This window comes from Exophiala spinifera, assembly GCF_000836115.1.
Source record: "Exophiala spinifera strain CBS 89968 unplaced genomic scaffold supercont1.2, whole genome shotgun sequence".
Classification (NCBI taxonomy): domain Eukaryota; kingdom Fungi; phylum Ascomycota; class Eurotiomycetes; order Chaetothyriales; family Herpotrichiellaceae; genus Exophiala; species Exophiala spinifera.
In genome coordinates this window covers 343,510-362,865 of record NW_015622514.1, presented here as the reverse complement: position 1 = coordinate 362,865, position 19,356 = coordinate 343,510, and the positions used below count along the sequence as shown (strand labels likewise).

General features: G+C 53.6%; 8 protein-coding genes across 8 annotated transcripts; 4 read left to right on the top strand and 4 right to left on the bottom strand.

Annotated features, from left to right (window-relative positions):
* Nucleotides 1–421: 421 nt before the first annotated feature.
* Nucleotides 422–4,140, top strand: PV08_02406 (uncharacterized protein; the record flags this gene model as incomplete). The annotated part of the gene is made up of 2 exons (XM_016376764.1): nt 422–808; nt 934–4,140. 2 exons carry the CDS (start codon nt 422–424, stop codon nt 4,138–4,140), a joined length of 3,594 nt encoding a protein of 1,197 aa, XP_016238334.1.
* A 409-nt stretch (nt 4,141–4,549) lies between these two features.
* Nucleotides 4,550–6,334, bottom strand: PV08_02405 (uncharacterized protein; the record flags this gene model as incomplete). Its single annotated transcript, XM_016376763.1, has 2 exons — nt 4,550–6,058; nt 6,146–6,334. 2 exons carry the CDS (start codon nt 6,332–6,334, stop codon nt 4,550–4,552), a joined length of 1,698 nt encoding a protein of 565 aa, XP_016238333.1.
* Nucleotides 6,335–7,274: 940 nt separating this feature from the next.
* Nucleotides 7,275–8,149, top strand: PV08_02404 (uncharacterized protein; the record flags this gene model as incomplete). The annotated part of the gene is made up of 3 exons (XM_016376762.1): nt 7,275–7,655; nt 7,719–7,784; nt 7,844–8,149. 3 exons carry the CDS (start codon nt 7,275–7,277, stop codon nt 8,147–8,149), a joined length of 753 nt encoding a protein of 250 aa, XP_016238332.1.
* Nucleotides 8,150–8,327: 178 nt separating this feature from the next.
* Nucleotides 8,328–9,897, bottom strand: PV08_02403 (uncharacterized protein; the record flags this gene model as incomplete). The annotated part of the gene is made up of 4 exons (XM_016376761.1): nt 8,328–9,003; nt 9,054–9,106; nt 9,155–9,420; nt 9,471–9,897. 4 exons carry the CDS (start codon nt 9,895–9,897, stop codon nt 8,328–8,330), a joined length of 1,422 nt encoding a protein of 473 aa, XP_016238331.1.
* A 1,778-nt stretch (nt 9,898–11,675) lies between these two features.
* Nucleotides 11,676–12,761, top strand: PV08_02402 (uncharacterized protein; the record flags this gene model as incomplete). The annotated part of the gene is made up of 2 exons (XM_016376760.1): nt 11,676–11,772; nt 11,884–12,761. The coding sequence occupies 2 exons, from the start codon at nt 11,676–11,678 to the stop codon at nt 12,759–12,761; spliced, it is 975 nt and encodes a 324-aa protein (XP_016238330.1).
* Nucleotides 12,762–13,465: 704 nt separating this feature from the next.
* Nucleotides 13,466–14,926, bottom strand: PV08_02401 (uncharacterized protein; the record flags this gene model as incomplete). Its single annotated transcript, XM_016376759.1, has 1 exon — nt 13,466–14,926. The coding sequence occupies one exon, from the start codon at nt 14,924–14,926 to the stop codon at nt 13,466–13,468; it is 1,461 nt and encodes a 486-aa protein (XP_016238329.1).
* A 1,166-nt stretch (nt 14,927–16,092) lies between these two features.
* Nucleotides 16,093–17,547, bottom strand: PV08_02400 (uncharacterized protein; the record flags this gene model as incomplete). The annotated part of the gene is made up of 1 exon (XM_016376758.1): nt 16,093–17,547. The coding sequence occupies one exon, from the start codon at nt 17,545–17,547 to the stop codon at nt 16,093–16,095; it is 1,455 nt and encodes a 484-aa protein (XP_016238328.1).
* Nucleotides 17,548–17,747: 200 nt separating this feature from the next.
* PV08_02399 (uncharacterized protein) lies at nt 17,748–19,310 on the top strand (the record flags this gene model as incomplete). The annotated part of the gene is made up of 1 exon (XM_016376757.1): nt 17,748–19,310. One exon carries the CDS (start codon nt 17,748–17,750, stop codon nt 19,308–19,310), a length of 1,563 nt encoding a protein of 520 aa, XP_016238327.1.
* Nucleotides 19,311–19,356: the final 46 nt, after the last annotated feature.

Below are 19,356 nucleotides of genomic sequence, written 5' to 3'. Positions count from 1 at the left end.
GCCCTTGACTCGTACACCGACACTGGAGTATGCAATATGGAGCATAGAATCTGGGGGCATGGGGTATCGGGTTATCGTTCTCAATACCCGAGCCTTCACAATCTACGATATGGATGTATCAAATCCATCTTTGAATCAATGATCAATGATCAGTGGCCAACAACACCAGCTTCAAATACCGACGTGGAGTCATTTACCGTCGGCAGCACAAAGAGCATAGTGGGGCAGGCTTCCGTCGGCTCGGGTGATTCAATACTTTGTATTATTGCGACTGTTTTCCTCTACATGTTAAGCATATATGAAGACCAAATATTCCTACACGGCTCCTTGTTTTGATGTACAGACTTCATCTTATCAGTCGGCTGTTGACGGTGAGAGAGGCAGTCTTAACACGGGTCAGAACAATTTCAAGTCAATGACTATGGCCACCACCACGGCGACGGTGACACAATTGGCGGAGTCTGCGTCGACCATACCAAGTTCAACATTGTCCACTACAAACAGAAGTACCGCCGCTGCTGGCAGAGTGAGTGGTACTGGTTCTGGTTCTGGTACTACAGCACAACCCTCTAGTACTACAACTACAACACAAACCTCCCCCGGAGCATCCAGGCCTCCACCATCCACGTACTGGACAATAGACGGGTTACTACGTAGCCATGCATCCGACAGCGAGGACGGGGATAGACCCATGTTTGCTTACCCTGCGTCAGGCGCATCGGATTACGAGGTCCACACAGTTAAGGCGGTTGATCGATACGTCGACGCTGCGTGCTGGTGGTATCAGAAACAAGGTCTCGAAGCAGCAGTAAGTTTATTCCCAATCTCTCCGTGCCATCTCTCATTAGAGCGTAACGTGTTATATGCAGAAGAGCATAAGAACATCCAGCCGTCGGCAGTTATACGCGCGTCCATTAACTCTCTATGAACTAGGACCCGTCACTCGACAAAGCACCAGTCGTCGCTCTCCTCACTCCTTCATGTCTGGATGCCATCATATCATTCTTTGCACTGAACAGACTGGGTTGGGCGGTCCTGTTTCTTTCCACACGACTCACTGCCCCTGCGTACGTAAGTCTCATGGATCTGGCCGAATGCACGACGATAGTGGCTCCGCCCATGTACGACGCCGTCATTCAACAGATGCGTTCCGAGATGCAGCAGCAGCACCACCAACTTACGGCTCTACCGAGAATCACCGACTCGAAAGACAACTACAGATCCGCTGCTTCCAATGTCGACGGTGTCCCCAGCTTCTTCCGCGCTGGTTGTGACTTGGAGAAAGAATCCAAGAAGGTCGCCTGGATAATCCACTCTTCCGGCTCGACTGGGTTTCCCAAACCCATCTTCATAACGAATTACGGATGTCTCGCGAACTTCCAAAAGGGGCTCGGGTTCCGCTCGTTCACCGTCTCTCCGCTCTTCCACTCCCACGCGCTCATGGAGTTCGGGAGGGCCATCTACGCAAAGCGGCCCATGTACTTTGGAAACCACCAGTTGCCCGTGACGCGGCAGAACCTGCTTGCGGCGCTGAAGGTTGCGAGACCCGAAATCATCTGCGCGGTTCCGTACGTGCTCAAACTCCTCGCGGAGAGGGAGGAAGGGATCGCCGAACTCGCGAAGGCCAAAGTGGTCATGTACGGAGGAAGCCCGTGTCCGGACCCGTTGGGCGACGAACTGGTTTCCAAGGGCGTAAATCTCGCGGGCAACTACGGCGCCACAGAGACGGGATTCATCATGAATTCGTTCCGGCCCCCCGGTGACACCGAGTGGAGCTACATGCGTCTGCACAGACCTGTGGCCGACCACGTTCTCATGGACGAGATTTCCCCGGGCATATTCGAGTGTGTGGCACTCGAAGGTCTCCCGTCCAAGGTCGCGACGAATACGTCGGACCCCCCTGGGGCGTTCCGAACGAAGGATCTGTTCAAGAGGCACCCCGATCCGCGGAAGTCGAACTACTGGAAATACGTTAGTCGGCTGGACGACCGCCTGACACTGGTCAATGGCGAAAAAGTCCTCCCGATCCCGATCGAGGGCCACATCAGGAAGAGCGAGTTGGTCACCGAGGTTGCCGTGTTCGGATACCAGAGAACAGTGCCCGGCGCGATCGTATTCCGCAGCGAACGTGCAGCGGCGATGAGTGACAACGAGTTCGTCGAAAGCATCTGGCCGCGCGTCGAAGAGGCAAATAGCAAAGCAGAGACGTTTTCACGTATCCCTCGAGACCTGGTCATTCCGAGACCGTTCGCCGAGGCGTATCCGCGCACGGACAAGGGAACCATCATCCGCGCACAGCTGTACGAGCAGTACAAGGACGTTATCGAACGGGCGTACCGACACTTCGAAGGAGGAGCGTCGCCGACGTCGAGTAAAGAGAACCTACACCTGACGCTCGATGAACCTGCACTGCAAGAGTTTTTGTTGGCAAAGTTCCGCAGCGACTTGGGTGTGCCCCTTGAATCACCCGACACGGACATCTTCTCGGCTGGCGTGGACAGCCTGCAGACGACGCGCATCTGCAACATCATCAAGAAGGAGCTCGATCTAGGCGAAGAGCGTAATCGCGACAAGCTGTCGCAGAATGTGGTGTATGAGCGTGGAAATGTCCGGGCCCTCGCTCAACATCTGTACAATCTACGACTGGGCGTCGACGATTCAGAATCCGAATCCGACTCGGACCGCGCAGAGATCCAAATCATGCACGATCTCATTGAGAAGTACTCGCATTTCACGCCTCGCGCGGTGGTTCCAGCGGGCGGTGCGGGCAAACCGGAGGTGCTCACGAACAAGACGGTGCTCCTCACTGGCGTCACTGGGGGGTTAGGGTCGATCCTCCTTGCGAACCTGCTCAAGCGCGACGACGTGGAGAGGGTGTATTGTCTCGTGCGAGCGTCGGATACCGTTTCGGCGAGGTCGCGTGTGATGAAAGCTCTACAAGACCGAGAATTGACGCACGATCTGCCTACACCGTTCGAGGGAAAGATACATGCGTACCCCGGTGATCTGAGCATCCCGTCACTGGGACTCGACGCTGCAGTTCTGGCCGAAATGCTGAGTGGTCTGACACACATCATCCACAGCGCGTGGGCAGTCAACTTCAATTTGCCCTTGTTGTCATTCGAGCCGCAGCATATCCGCGGCGTTTACAATCTACTCGAGCACGTCGCGTTGCGAACTTCACATTCCAGGCCTGCCGAGTTTTACTTCTGCTCCAGCGTCTCGGCGGCGAGTGGCACGCCCAAACCAGCCGTTGTCCGCGAGGTGCAGGTCGCGGATCTCTCGCACGCACAGCGCATGGGGTATGGGCGGAGCAAGCTTGTTGCGGAGAGGATCACGGACGCCGCGGCGAAGAGTGCAGGTTGTGTCGCCAGAGTCTTGAGGATAGGTCAGTTGGCAGGGGACACGATGCGAGCCGTGTGGAATGACACAGAGGCCATCGCGTTGATGATCCGGTCCGCGTTACCTTCGAGTGCGGGATGTTTGCCTAGGTTAAAGGAACGACCGAGTTGGTTGCCAGTGGACAAGGCTGCCGAGGTGATCGAACAGTTGGCGTTGAGGTCGTCTTCGGCTTCATTTTCTTCTAATCACACTGTTCATGGTGTTGGTGTTGGTGGCCGTGATGGTGGTAGTGACTCGGTCTCTGATGATGAAGCAGATGTCGATGTTGTCTACCACATCGTCAACCCATGCACATTCAGCTTCGAGGAGGATTTACTGCCCATGCTACAGGCTAGCGGGGCGATGCCAGAGTTTGAAATTGTCGATCCTCAAACATGGCTCGACAGGCTCAGGGAGAGTGATGGCGACGTGGAACGGAACCCGAGTCGGAAACTTATTGGGTATTGGGAAGGGAAGTATGGAGGGGATGCGAGGAGTTCGAAGTCAATGAAGACGACGATGACAACAATGACCACAGATGAAACTATGTCGAGGACAGAGACAAGCAATGCCGACTCAAGGGCAGACGAGAACTCCGGGTTGACATTTGACACAACCAGGACAGTGCAGCGGAGTAGCGTGCTACAGGGGGTAAAGGATCCGGTCAGTGATGGGTTGATGAAGAGGATCGTCGAGGTTTGGATGAAGAAGTGGAAGGACTCACGAGCCGGTGGAGATCGAGCAGAAGTGAGAGCATGATATATGATTTACGAGAACAAGCAAGCAAGCGAGTATATGTAGAAGAGAAAAAACATCGGAAAGCCGAAGGATAGTTAAAAAATATGTCACATACAGTGCCTAAGTCTGTATCATAGAACATACATTATGAAGCTATTATACTCCCGCGCTCCCCAAAACCACAAGATCGTGTACCCGGGTCCAGTAGATCTGGTCATCTGTTGTAGATATAATGCTTTCACTGTCCAGGTACAGGCAGCCAACACCCATCGTATCCTCTCGTCCAGTGGACTTGCTCGAGTCCTCTGTGCATGCCTCTGTAAAGATGAGATGTAGAGACTATCGAAACTGAAAACCTGAGATAGGTAGATACCTCAACGAGTAACCAAACCACCGTACACACGCCTCATATGTTCACAAAGACAGACCATCACAACTTCGACTCTTTCACGTTATCTTTTCTAACAGCCTCCCGCTGTGAATCACGCGAGAACTCAAACCCCGGAAAGCCACCCGTCAGTTCCTTCTCACACTCCTCGAAGTACGGCGCCACACCACCGAACCAGAACAAAGGCTCGACGCGCTTCCCTTCCACATTGGCCCCGATGTACCATGACTTCGTCTCCTTCGCGCCAGGAGGCAAGACGGTGGCGTTGAACGCTGCGTGGACCTTGTCTCTCCACTCCCGCCCGACCTCCTTCTTCGTGGATATCTTGGTGTACCCTCGGTCGCGCATGTGGGAGATGGTCCTCCCGATCCAGTCTGCCGTGTTGTCTATGATGACAGGGATGTTGGCGAACGGTGCCTGAGGGCCTGAAATCATGAACAGGTTGGGAAAGTTCTCGACCATGATGCCGTATGCGGTTGCCATGTGCTCGTCGAGCTGCATAGAGAGGTCCTGCCCTTCGCTTCCGCGGAGGTCTATCTGCGCCAGCGTGCCGGTGACAGCGTCGAAGCCGATGGCAAAGATGATCAGGTCGAAGTCGTATTCAGTCGTCGATGTTTTCAGGCCGGTTGGGGTGATTTCGGTGATCGGGTTGTTCTTGACGTCGACTAGCTTGACGTTGTCCCGGTTGAAAGCTTCGTAGTAGTAATGTCCCAGCGGAGGCCGTTTGGAGAGGATCGGGTAGTTCGGGCACAGTAGATCGGCGGTGTCTTTGTCCCTGACGATGGAGCGGATCTTGTTTCGGACAAACTCACCGGCTAAATCGTTGCAGTCCTGGTTGGTTAACATGTCGGCGAACGTCTGGAAGATGAAGCGAAACCCGCCGATTTCCCACCCGTACTCGAGAACACGGAGTGCTTCGGCCTCAGTCGTGTCGGTGAGACGAAGTGAAGAGTCGGGTATGTCCATTCCGAAACTGGAGGTTCTGGCTCGATGAATCACCGTCTTACCGTCCCGCTGGAGTTCGGCCACCTGGTCGTCGGTGAGAGGATGGTTTCTTGCCGGCAGAACATAGTTGGGTGTCCGTTGGAACACGGTCAGACTCTTTGCCGTGTGAGCAACTATCGGAATGACTTGGACTGCCGTTGCCCCTGTCCCAACCACCGCAACTCTCTTCCCGGCAAAATCGACCTTGTGCTTGGGCCAGAGTCCAGTCTGGTACCATTCCCCCTTGAACAAGTCGAGGCCGGGGAAAGGCGGCTTGAGAGGTGTTGCCAGAGGCCCTGTAGCGGTGACCAGAAATGTGCAAGTGTAAGTAGAACCATTCGAAGTCGTCACTTTCCAGACGTTGTTCGTCTCATCACGATGAGCAGCTATGATGCGAGTGTTGAAACTCATATGCTTCCTGAGATCAAGTTCATCGACAAGGCGATTGACATATCTCTCCACTTCGGGCTGTGTTGGAAACCGTTCGTTCCATCTCCACTGGACACCGAGCTCTTCGAGGAATGTGAGGACATAGACCCAACTTTCACTATCGGTCCGGGCTCCGGGCTGGATAGGTAGAGAGTCAGTCAGTCAACACCACGATCGTAGGAAGTGCTTGGAAGACTTGAGGGTGCTGGGGTGTCAAGGACGCACGTAGCGATTCCAGTACCAGGTGCCGCCGACGTTTGAGCCTGCTTCGAATACTCTGGCTGAAATTCCTCGTTTCTGAAGGTCATAGATCATGCGCACTCCCCCAAACCCTGCGCCGATGATGATGACTTCGTAGTCGATGGAATTCTTGCCGTCCACCACTTGGTTGTTGATCGATGTATTAACGGCCATGCTGAGCTATCTATCCCGGAGCTGTCAAAAGCCTTGAGAAGGGAACTTCTACGAGACGGCAAGAAATCCAACAGAATAAATGTCTTGTATTCTTACGTGTGATCAGATATGATGACATTGTCTTCAGAGTCCAGACATGTTACACGGGTATACAACCGAGGTGATATCGATGTCAGTAACAGGAGGATGCGGAGTAAGGATGTCCTGGTCCAGTCGGATGTAGTAATATTGTATTCCTAACACCAATAGGTGTGCTCGATATACATTTCCCCGCAGGACTAATCAGTCACTCGAGATGGCCGTCCCAGAAGCTGCGGGGGTTTTAGTGTGTAAGCTGAGTCGATAGACCCTCTACCGTCGAATTAGGGATTTGTAGTTGCGGCTGTAGGCCGCACAGAGGGCGTGTAAGCTGTAAGCTGCGTTGACGCTATGACTGATCCTGCGAGAATAAGAAAGTAAGACTTGCTTGACCCACCGTTTGTTCGTCCAGTTTAAAGGGCCCAGCTGATAATTGATACACCTCTGGACACTACCGCTGAAAGGAAAGCATAGTGTACGTTGGAGATATGATATGTACTCAGAGAGGAATTGATGGTATATCGAGAGCTGGTCGATAACAGATTCAGATCTGGGCCGAGAGTCTCTCACATAGCTTGGTGATATCCGTCTCTCACACTCAGGAGTACAATGTCATCCAGACATGGCGAGAAAACGAATAGAGAAGCGTGATATATACACAATGAACGATCAAATGCCGTCACATCCAGGCCGACCCGCTTCTGCAACTTCAACGCGCACTACTCCGCATACTTATCATTGAAGATGGAAGGAATCTCATCAACTTGGGTGATAACCCTTGATGCAAGTGTTCTTCATCCACACTGTTGACTCCTCGGATTTTTTGTGTGTGCTCTATTGATCTGACCTCTCGTAGGCAAATATGATCGCCAAAAACCCCATTCCACGCCGAGTGGCGATCACACGAAACTATAAACTCGACGGAGCATGGGGTCAGGAGATGCTCGATTCGTTCACTGATCTAATTCACGCGGCTGATAAGGACGCTCTCGTCCAGCATTTCCAGCCCATCGACGGCGGCGAATTACCTGACGCCTCCAACTTTGACTTGGTGATATTGACCGGTGGCACATACGATCTTACACAGCCAGACTTCGAGGCCTGGGTGGCACATCTTCTTGACTGGGTGAGAGATGTGGTCTCAAGCCACCCGAAGACGAAACTTCTGGGGATATGCTGGGGTCACCAAGCTATATCGTACGCCCTTGGAGGCAAAATAGCCTACAGGGGAGGCGGAACACTGGTATGTAACGACAGCCCGCGTGATGAACATAAGGCATACACCTATTCTAATCCTCACTCATAGGTGGACGTGGTCGAAATTCCTCTGACCGAGACTGGTCGCAAGTTCTTCACGGATTTCAGCTCATTGGTACGTAAAACTGGACATTGCTGCACCATATGGAATATCCCCCCCTCCCCCCTACAAAGTCTGACATGAAAGCGCAGCGACTTCACAAATTCCACAAACGTATTGTGGTCGAACCACCTCGAGGGTTCAGATATCTAGCGGAGGATCATGAGATATCCATGTCTGATTCTGATCAGGTCATGACATTCCAAGGTCACCCTGAGATGACTGCAAAGATCGCACAAGGCATCATCGGCGGTCAAGATACGTCGTACCTTGCAGATCCAACACCAGAAGGCATCGCGCAGCTCAATCGGAACCTGGAAAAGGACGAGGATGGAAAGGAGGCGTTTTCGAGAGTCATGTCGTGGGCTTTTGAGAATTGAGCTGACACGTTTTGTTCAATTGAGGTCGAGATGTCTCCGAAGGTTGTTTGAGTTGTGTGCCTGTCTTAGACCTTCTCAATATATCGCTTGAATTCCCTGGGACAACCAATGAGTTAGCGAGATGTATAATGTTATGACGAGCAATGACTATCGTCGAATGAGGAGGCAGGCAAAAAGCTTACCAATCGGTGACCGCCTCCTTGTACAGTCGAATCTCATGTTCTCGCGAGGAAGAGAAGAGATCCACAAACTCATTCGAAAAGATCTCGCGTGCAATGCTCCCTGGCGCTTTGAATCGGGCCACTGCTGCGTCTAAGCTGGTTGCTAACGACTCTGGTTTATCCTTTCGGAGCAGTGTTGGTGGGACCGGGATTTCGAGCTTCTTCTGAACGCCGCGCCATCCTGCACCGAGAAGCGCAGCAAGTGCATAGTGAGGATGCAGATCTGCCCCTGGTATCCTGATCTCGAACCTTGTGGCACCTGGCTTGGATACGGGCGGCGCGATTAGGCGAATCGCAGAATTGCGGTCTTCCAGCCCCCAGCCTAGTATCGTAGGGGCCCAGTAGTTCTCGATGAGGCGTTTGTAGGAATTTATGGTCGGCGCAAGTAGTGGCATCAGATCCGGGATTGCAGTCAGAAGGCCCGCCAGGAAATGCCGTCCGACATCCGAAACCCCTTCAATGTCCTTCCATTTGGCATCTTTGTCCGGGGTTGTTCGGGCGAACGCATTCTTTCCCGTTGAGTCGGTTAGTGATATGTGGATGTGGCCAGAGTTACCACATTGGCCATAGACAGGCTTCGCCATGAAGCATGGTGTGACGTGATGTTCGATGCCTAATGATTTTACCAAGAACCTACAAAGGGTCAGCTTGGCGCTTTTGGGGGGAGTGATAGCTGTGTATACTTGAAGAGCGTGACTCTGTCAGCCATCTCGTCGATCTCGTTCAGCTTCAGTGCCTAGGCATGGTTAGCAACCAAGTCGCCAGTCAAATGGACACGACACACAGCCTCAAAGACTCCTGGAGCCGCCTCTGTGTGCCAGCTCTCCAGATTCGTCCGAAACTCAACGCATCTGTCGAATATCTGGTGAAAGTAGTCTTTGGTCGCTAGCGGTCGTATCGAACTATATGTAAAGATGCCCGAGGTCAGGTATCGCAGACTGCTGGGAGCATTCTTGTCGAGGTAAGACGTCAGATCTCTAGGATCTCCGTTGTTGGTGGTGGTATATCCATTCTCGGTCGGCGTTTGGAAGTTCATGAATTCCAGTTCAACTGCAGATCCTCATTCAGCTTCTGTGGCCCGCGGAAAAGCGACCACTCACCTCCAGCCATTGACTTCAAACCATGCTTGCCGAGATCCTGACATAACGATCGGAGAATCGTTCGTCCATCAGCGGGGACTGGGCGAGCCTCCCACTCAAACCGGAGCAGGAAAAATGGGATATTATCTTCCCAAGGGATTCTTCGAAAGGATGAAACGTCCGGTATGGCGGTAAAGTCACCGTAGCCGTCCAACACTGAGGTCGAGCCATTTTCGGTCTTGAACAGTACATCGTGCATGTCCCAACCGAAAAGGACCGAGCTGAACCCAAAGCCATGGTCGAGGCTTGATAGGAATTTGTCCTTGTCCATTACCTTGCCCCTCAAGATGCCATCGCAATCGACACCAGCCACCTTCACTTTGTGATCGGCAGCCAATATTCTGGAAATATTGTCCTTTGTTGGGATCTCGGCAGTTAGTTCCCCCATGGCGAACAACACGCTATTCTCTGTACAAGATCCTCAGCACTGAATCCAAAACCAGAGGTATCGATAACTTGTCGAGTGGTTGGCAATCTCTTGTGAAGAGTGTTGCCGCTCTCGTCAAGCGAAACTTCCGTCAGGGCCCTTGATCAGGATATTTCACAAGCAAGGGCTGGGGTCGGGCCGCCAAACATCATCGACAAAATACCTATCCGTGTCTGATTTTTGTAATGTTCAATTTCACGCATTGTTGTGAGGTTGAAATAGTCCGGAGATCGGCGTGGAAAGCAGCATTTGCAACTCCATAGACCAGAGATAAGAATGGCACCCAACTCTCCTACCCATTCGGGAGATCCTGATCAAACCCCCACCAAGATTGGACAGCTTCAAAACATGGCTAGCTGGGCAGTCTTCGCTTCGCACAATGTATAACAAAGAAAGCGAAGATATTGATAATGTTGGAAGCCTTGGTGATCGATGGTCTTGCTTGTCCGACCTTCTTTGGGGTTGTTGCTGGGTATGATCTCGGGCATATTGACGCTGCACATTCAGGACGCCTGGCTAGACAGGTAGTGTCTACGAGTATTGGCTAGCAGTAACCATCTTTGCAGGATGCGATGAGATGATGCGAGAGGGTCACGGAAATAAGGCTCCGACGTTGTAGGCGCTCTGGGTGTGTCCAGCTATTTAGCCATCTACGCTGACAATCACAAAGGAAAAGATTCGACCATACGTCCCAAACACTGGGTCGAGTGTCCACGTATAGCCGGAGATTGCGAGTCTTTAGAGCAAGGGAGATGGTGAGTAATAAGGTGCAGAAACCACGCAGGGTTCTCAACGCTGTTCCAAATTCTGCATACGTGAATGTCAAATGAGCATGGACAATCGCCGCGATCAAATGTGCTTAATCATCAGCAGAGTTACCAGGCACGAGCAGATTATGACGCAGGATAGTGGAATAGAGAAGAAACAGGTTTGTTCTAGGTGTTGATCGGGGCGTGAACAGTGGGGACTCTCTGCTCACTGTAGTTACCAACTGTGGGTACCAGAGCCCCTGTCCCTCCTGTGTTCTGGCGACATCGTGAGCCCTCTTCACTTCGATGTCTTGCGGACAAACTAACGATTTCTTCCCATCCATTGACTTGTCCGGGCAATGAGTACCTAATATTCGTAGCTACAGTAGCATAGATTCGTCGCATAGATTCTTCAGCTCCGAGATCCTTGCGCACCAGTGAGTATGCCTGGGCGCCCCCCGACAAATCCTGAAGTTCTCAATAGTAATCAGCATGTGGATGTCGCCTGGGTAAATTAAGATCCCACCATCTAGAGCAACCGGCACTGACTAATCTGCTGCATTTGCATGTGCTCCACCGCATCGAGCCCCATAATGGCCCAATCGTCAGCGGGCGAGATGAAGGCGTTATTCAAATACTTGGACCCAACTGGCTAATACTTTTCATGGCGCCGGGGATGCTTTGCTTACAGATGCTGTTTGGAGAAAAGTATTTGACATTGCCCTTGCTTGGATGCTTCTCATGGCACGAGCGTTCGAGCATGATGGAGGGGTGAGAAGTGGACATGGATCGTAGGTATAAGTAGGTTGTTGAAGAAGGCGGTGCTGGAGAATTACTTTTTCATCGTTCATCAGCTTCATCTCAGTCTTCGATCTCACAGAGACAGCAACAGCGGTGACACAATTCCCATCCCTTGACAGAGAGATACATCTAAAGCATCTCGAAAACAACCCCCTCCTTACCCCCGTAACCAGAACACCGGTGCCCAACATGCCTCTATCCACCAACGAAAAGACCAACGAGACGGCGGCCACCTTGGTCAAGACTCTCCAAGGAGCATTTCATACTCCTCCAGGCTACAGACCAGGTTCGTATTCGATTCCCATTCCATCTTGTTCTGTATACAGACATACGCTCGTATACGTTTTATCTACTTGTCACATGCACATGTAACTAACCGCTCATCGACGTCTCTCAGCCCATGCCCGAGGCATCCTCCTTACCGGCACATTTACTCCCACGCCCGAAGCCGGCAGCCTCAGCAAAGCAGTACATTTCACCCAGCCATCGACGCCGGTTCTGGTGCGCTTCTCCAACTCGACCGGCCTTCCTCAGATCCCGGACAATGCCAACGACGCCAATCCTCGCGGCATGGCCGTGCGATTCACGCTGCCCGAGGTCAACGGGCGCCGACAACACACCGACATCATCACGCACTCGACTCCTTTCTTCCCCGTGCGCACGGGTGAAGGCTTCCTCGAGCTCCTCGGCGCCATCGGAGCGTCATCTGCCCCCGACGCGCCCAAGTCGCCGTCGCCCATCGAGGCGTTTCTAGCCAAGACGCCGTCGGCAAAGGCGTTCGTCGAGGCGCCCAAGCCCACGCCCGCCAGCTTCGCGACGGAAAACTACTTCGGCGTCAACGCGTTCAAGCTGGTCTCGGCCGACGGCAAGGCCACATTCGTACGGTACCGCATCACGGCCGACGCCGGCGCGGCACACCTGTCCGACGACGAGGCGAAGGCCAAGGACCCGGCGTTCCTGCACAACGAGATCCAGACGCGCATCATCGACGGCGGCGCCAGCTTCACCTTGTCCGCCCAGGTTGCGAACGAAGGCGACACCACGGACGACGCGACGGTGCGGTGGCCCGAGGAGGGCCACGAGCTCGTCAAACTCGGCTCGATCAAGCTCGAGGCCATCGCCGACGACAATGACGAGAAACAGCGAACCATCATCTACGACCCCGTGCCGAGGGTCGAGGGCGTCGAGGCCAGCGACGACCCTTTGATCGACATGAGAGCTAGCATTTATTTGGTTTCGGGACGGGAGAGGAGAGCTGCTGGGCCCCATCACTAATGACCTGATTAATCCCCAGCCTACCTACGTAGCTACGTAGCTACCTCTACGAAGAGATCTTCGTAGGTACGTATCGCGGTACATTTCGTTGATACATATCATGAGAAGCGTTTTGGACGCGCGATTTGACTACATGCTACTTCCTACTGGCGATCAGGAGATGTCAGGACTAAGCAGCAGAGTTGTCAGGACTAAGCAGCAGAGTTGTCACCCGTCAGTCAGCCACAGGCTTGGATTAATAGTCCGTAGTAACCCCTCATGGTGAATGACACATATGTTGATGAACATGCTGCAAAGTGGATTGATCATTCAGAGATTCTCGTTTCAAGTGATGTGGGATATTTCAATGTCATCAATATACTGTACTACCTGATACCCCCTTTTTTAACCTTTGGAAAAGAAAGAAAATCATGTCCAAAACTCGTTTCGACCGGCGGGCGTTGAAACCCAGGTATGTAGGGTATCCCTGAAACACCACACAAACGCCACCCATCACATGTCACGTACCGCACCGCAGCGCGCACAAAAGACAGAGGGACAGAGACAAGTAAAAGTGTTCAGTCAGTAGGAACCCCTTTCACTCGTTCTCAATCGCCAGAGCAGACGTGAAAAGGTCAATACCGTACCCATACGATACCACCGGCTCATGTCACATAACCTACTACTGGACGACACAGCCGTCATCCAGAAACAAAAAGTCGAGATCACAACCAGTTTTGACCTCTTGTTCTCCTCCCTTCCTTTTCACCTTTGTACACGCCCTTCTTGCTCGTCGGGATGCCCATGCCCACCAGACTGGTCATGATGAGCAGGCCGGCCTCCACGGAATCGATGACGTTGACGGTCCTCCTGCCGTCCTCGTCGCGCACGGCGTCCTTGGCGGCTCGCACCAGGTCCGTCATGCCCGCGCAGCCGAGCAGGATGGTGTCGGCGCCCTTTGCGACGAGGGTGCGGGCGGCGTGGGCCATGCGCTTCGCGACCTCCTCGCGCGGGCGGCCCTCGAGCTCCAGCACGCCCAGGTGCGTCGCCTCGCTGCCGACGTAGAAGTGCGAGAGGCCGTACGCGGCGACAGCGTCGTCCTGCTGGATGCGCGAGCGAGCGGCCGTCGCGATGATGCCGAACCGCCCGCCGATCATGCGCGCCGTGTACAGGCTCGCCTCCATGATGCCAATCACCGGCACGTCGTAGGACTCCCGCAGCGCGTCGATCAGCGGGTGCTTGGAGAAGCACGCCACGATCATGCCGTCGTAGTTTTGCACCGTCTCGCCGTTGCTCGCCGCGTACTTAGCCAGGTCGCGCAGCACCGCCTCGGTCGACATTATGGCGTCGGTCGTGCTCTCGATCGCTGTCGGCGCAGGGTACGGCGCCGTGTACCCTGTCACCTCGACCCCCGCGGGGATAATCGGCCGGAGGGAGCTGAGGCACGCTTCCGTCATCGACCGCGTCGAGTTGGGGTTGATGAGCAGGATCTGGGACGGCCGCTGCCGGGGCGGCGACGTGATGGGTGTCGAAAACGGCGACCTGGTCGTTGTCGTTGTGGCCGCGCTGGAGCTCGTCGGTCGCGTACTGGGCCCGCTCGAGCTGTTCATGTTGGCGCCGGCGGCCCGCGACACCGGTCGCGACGATTGAGATTGCGCTCCGCTGTGCTGCGCAAAAAGGGGCTGCACGCTCTGCTGCGGCGGCGAGATGGGCATCGGCGGCGCTCCTCCGCCGACGACGATCGGGTAGTTCTGTCCGATTGTGCTGCTGCGTGAACGTGACCCGTCGGCGAATGGGTTCCCGGCGGCTACACCAACTTCGTTGGTGGGTGATTGTGGTGTAGGATAAGTTTGGCTGGGAAAACGGTTACCTCTGCCGCCGCCGTAGCCATTTTGTTGCGCCGGGGGTGATTGTGATGATGGCCGGCCGCTGCCGTACTGTTGTTGGCCGTTGGCAGGTCCTGGGCCGCCGGACACGTGGCGGGGCTGTTGCTGATAAGCAGAGGAAGAAGGCGAAGAATTCTGCATGTCGTCAATATACGAGGAAGAGGGTTCGTTGAGGTTGAGAAATGGGTGTTGTTGAGGTTGCTGAGGTTGAGGGGAAGAAGAGCGTGAAGAAGACGCGCCTGGTCGAAGAGACAAGGGATGCTCTTGTGGTGGTGATTGTTGCTGCTGCAACTCGGCCATTGGAGCAATAAAGAAAAATACAACCGGCCGGGGGGAAGCTCTGTGGCTTGTTTTGGATCACAGTAGACAGAGACAGGGAGCGAGGACTGGACGAATAAACGGAGCCGGCGAGAGTTAAGCGAGGGTTGTTCCCTGTCCTCTGATTCCGTAATGTAGGGCTATGGAGCACCCGGGATACTCAGGACTCCGGAGAGCGAGCAGCAGTTGCGGCAAGGAGCCCAGCAAGGGAGCAGAGCAACTCGGCAGACCAGTATCCGTGGGTGTCTTGGTACTCCGTACGAAAGATGGACAATGGACAAAATTCTCTCGACTCTCTGTCTCTCCAGATGGGAAGAAAAGTGGGGAGTCAGGTTTGACGCAATAATGGGAAGTGATGGCCTGGCCGGGTGTGGTACAGAGGGACGATGCTGATGTTCTGTTTATAAAAAGCCTGTTTGATTCTCCGACACTGTTTCTTTTCAAACTGGAACTGAAACCGAACCTTGTGGCTGTCCAGGTGAAGGGCGACAAGGGTACCTGGCGGTTGGGGAGATAAGGACCTGGAAGACTGTTTCTCTGAGTGGAAGACAAGAAGAGTAATAAAGGGCACCGCGAAATGTATCCGAGGCAGATATCCGTACGAAGAACTCCGTGCTGAGTATCTTATCTTATTAGGTAGGGATATGCTAGATAGTTATGGAGTCCAGGTGGTGGAAATCGAGATTGAAAAGAGTATCTATAGCTATTGCGTCGGTTGTATCTCACCGCCCGGTCACCATACCTACGCGCAATCTAAGTAAGCATCCTCAGCCTCAGGCGTCCCGAACACTGACAGGACGGACTTCTGCAAGTATGATCCAAGCTACGGGAAGAGGGAAGATGGTTTTGTTGACGGAGATTCGGTGGGCTGGAATCCCGGGCGTTTGCTATATTTATCACACCCTGGTGAACCCTCCCTGAAGAGTCAAGACATGGGGGCCCATCGCCGTCCCCCAGCCCCATGCTCGTTCACGGCCTGAGCTGGTTGAGCCTCCCAGGCCCAAACTCAAAGCTTTCGCGAGCCTTATTAATCTACGAAATCCTTCCATTCATCATCCAGAGCAAAAAAGAAACCTTTTGTACGGAGTACTCGCATCCAACTTGTACGAGATGATATCAAAGCATACAATGTCTAAACGTCGCATGCTCTACAGGAATTCAGGTTCCCGCACACCCGTCTGTTCAGCGATCAGACCATAGTGTTCGATACGCCTGTGCTTCTCAAATGCAAACACCTTTTCCTTGCCTCGTCGGCACATGCCCAAGTCGATTTCCGCGACAATCAATTCGTCATCCTCGGTCGACGCTTCGACGACGACCTCTCCGTCACAGTCCACGATACAACTGCCCCCTATCAATGGATACTTGCCGTCTTCCAATCCACACTTGGCCACGTTGATGCTAAAGCAGCTGTTCGCGTAGCTGTTGTAGGTCAGACTGAGTTGATTGTGGAAAAGTGCCTCAGTCTTTGCTTTTTCCTTGGTCGAGATCTTCTTGTTCGTCCCTAGCAATTCCGGGGCCCAGGCCGTCGTGTTGTACCCGCAAAGCATCAATTCGACACCCTGGAGGCCGTATGTTCTCCAGGCTTCTGGCCAGCGTCGGTCGTTGCAGATGATCATGCCCACGATGGGATCTCCCTTGCCGAGAGTGTCTGGCTCGTTGGGTTTCGCACCCAATGTCTTGGTCAACGCGTCAGGGACGAGTTCAGGTGCACGGAATGCCTCGAATCCCAGATCGCCAGGCTTGAAATATCTCTTCTCAAGCTGGTTCGTGGCGTCTTTGCGCTCGTACGGTTCAAATGTCCCCGGTAGGTGCACTTTGCGGTACTTGGAAACCACCTTGTCCACTTGTCCAGAGTAGTATATGCACGTATTGTAATGGGTGTGATCGGCTCCTGTGCATTCGGCATACCCGATACAAACGTCCATCTTGTACTCGCGAGCCTTGTCAAACAGAGGCTTCAAGTTGGGCGACTTGGTGATGTCGCCGTCGACTTCTTGCTCGAAGTACTTTTCCAGTTCTTCTCCTTCAAGAATGTGTCGAGGGAAGAATGTAACCGGTGCGATCTCTGGATACACAATGAGTTTGGCATTGGCTTTGTGTGCGTCGTCCATCAACTTTAGCATTCGCTGGATACCTTCAGATCGAGGAGTATCAACGTTGATAGGTCCCAGTTGAGCTCCTGCCACAATCACCTTTCGTGTCGACTCAGCTGTGTGGCCAGCTTCGTTAGTCTGGATTGAACCCATTGCTTGTTGAGAAGAGAATGTCCAGACAGACAAGTTGTTAGGTGTTACTGTTGCTTCGTACTCGTCGTACCCAAATTCTGCGTCTGGCTGCGAGTCAATACTGCTGGCGCCTTCGAATGCAATTGTGGCTGATCCGGGGACGAGATTCTTCACCATAAGGTTCAACTGATCAACAACTTCCCAATCTCCATCATCTCCTCCGGTGGTCCTTGCACGTAGACCCTCCCGTACCCGGCTGACGACGCTCAGTTCCCACCGTGAAACGGGCGAACTGATATGGGCGGCGCCTTTGTCCGTTATGCGGACTTGTGAGGAGTGTACGATGTGGACATCGCCGTCGCGGGACGATGGCATGTCGGCCAAGTATGCAAGATTTGATCAATCTCTAATAAGAGTCATCGCCAATGCCAACCCCCACCGATTGATAAAGAGATATGAGAGTCGCGTAAAAGGCCGGCCTGGGGCGACTCATTCTGATATGCGTCTACTCACTCCTCTTCTTCTCTAGGGCTTTTTTGAGTGAGGCTCTCTTTCGGGGGGACTTTTTTCGGACCATGGCGATCTACAGCCTGGTCCTCGCGCCGTTCTTCTCTTTCCCGCTTTTGTCCCTGCTCGTCCTCCCAATAATTGTCCTGGTCATTCGTTCCTCATATCGACTGTCTCCCTTCCACCCACTCTCTCACGTACCCGGCCCCGTTATACCTCGGTTATCATCGTTATGGTTGACGTGGCACGCATGGATCGGAGATGAAGCCACCATCACCGACGCCTTGCACAAGAAATATGGACCCATCGTGCGAACAGGACCGAACAGTGTGGACATTGCCGACGGAGCCGCCCTCGCGACCATATACACTGAGAAAGGTGGGTTCGGCAAGACGGACTTCTATGCAAACTTCGATATCGATGGGCACCCATCCATCTTTTCCGAGACGGACCCAGCTCGACGCGCTCCCCGCGCAAAAGCGGTGGCTGCGTTGTTCTCGACGACGAACCTCCGACAAGGACAAGATATCATATACGAAGTCGTCGGCAGATTCGTGGATAGGCTCAAGGAAGGCAAGAAGCCAGAGAAATTGGGCAAGCCGGTGAACGTCTTGAACTTCACTCGAGGTTTGGCTGTCGATGCCGTGTCGTCGTACCTGCTATGCACCTCGTATGGCGCACTCGAGGAGTTCGGAGCACGCGAAGAGAAAAGAGCGGTTAGGAAGGAGATGTCGGGAACTCCAGACTCGGAAAATCACGAACAACATATGAGTGCCAGTGGCATGGTCGACTGTTTTGTGGCAGTTGGTAGATTCTGGTACCTCCCGACGTGGGCGTTCAAGTGGATTGAGTCGTTCGATGCGTGGTGGAACGCGGAAGCCGAAGTGTCGACAAGCCTTTCTCTGGTTGATGAGTACGTCAACGGCGTGGTTGCTCAGGCCGAGGCGGCAATTGCTGCGTCCGAGTCGAGCGAGAAGACGTCTCATCCAGTGACCTCGTACCCTGCCCGACTGCTTCAAGCGGGTTTCACGGTCTCAGAGACACGCGCACAGTGCAAAGATCTCATCTTCGCCGGAACAGACAGCACAGGCATGAACATGGCCACGATCTTATTCCATCTTACTCGCCAGCCAGAATGCTACAAGAAGCTCCGCGAGGAGATCTTGTCGGCGGACCCGGGCTTTGACGACCTCCAGTCTCTCCCGTACTTACGCGGTGTCGTCAAAGAGGGTCTTCGTCTTGCAATGGCGAATCCCTCCCGTCTGCCTCGAGTGGTGCCCGCGGCGGGATGGACGTTCAAGGACACATACTTCCCTCCCGGCACGACCGTGAGCTGTCAGCCGTACACGCTTCACTTCAACCCCGACGTGTTCCCGGAGCCTCACAAATTCAAGCCGGAGAGATGGGCAGAACCGACCGAGGAAATGCTTCGTGATGCTATTCCGTTTGGGTTGGGTAGTCGTCAATGCATCGCTAGGAACTTGGCGACGGTCGAACTGTACTGTGCCACGGAGAGACTGGCGAGAGCAGATGCCCTGGCCGGCGCCCACACTCTCAAGGACAAGATTCAAATTCTAGAGTGGTTTAACAGCAAAGTCGTTGGAGAAAGGATTGATTTGGTCTGGGAATAAAAGGACCGTTTTACCTTTCTGCGGTATGTCTCAACTTAGATAGCCT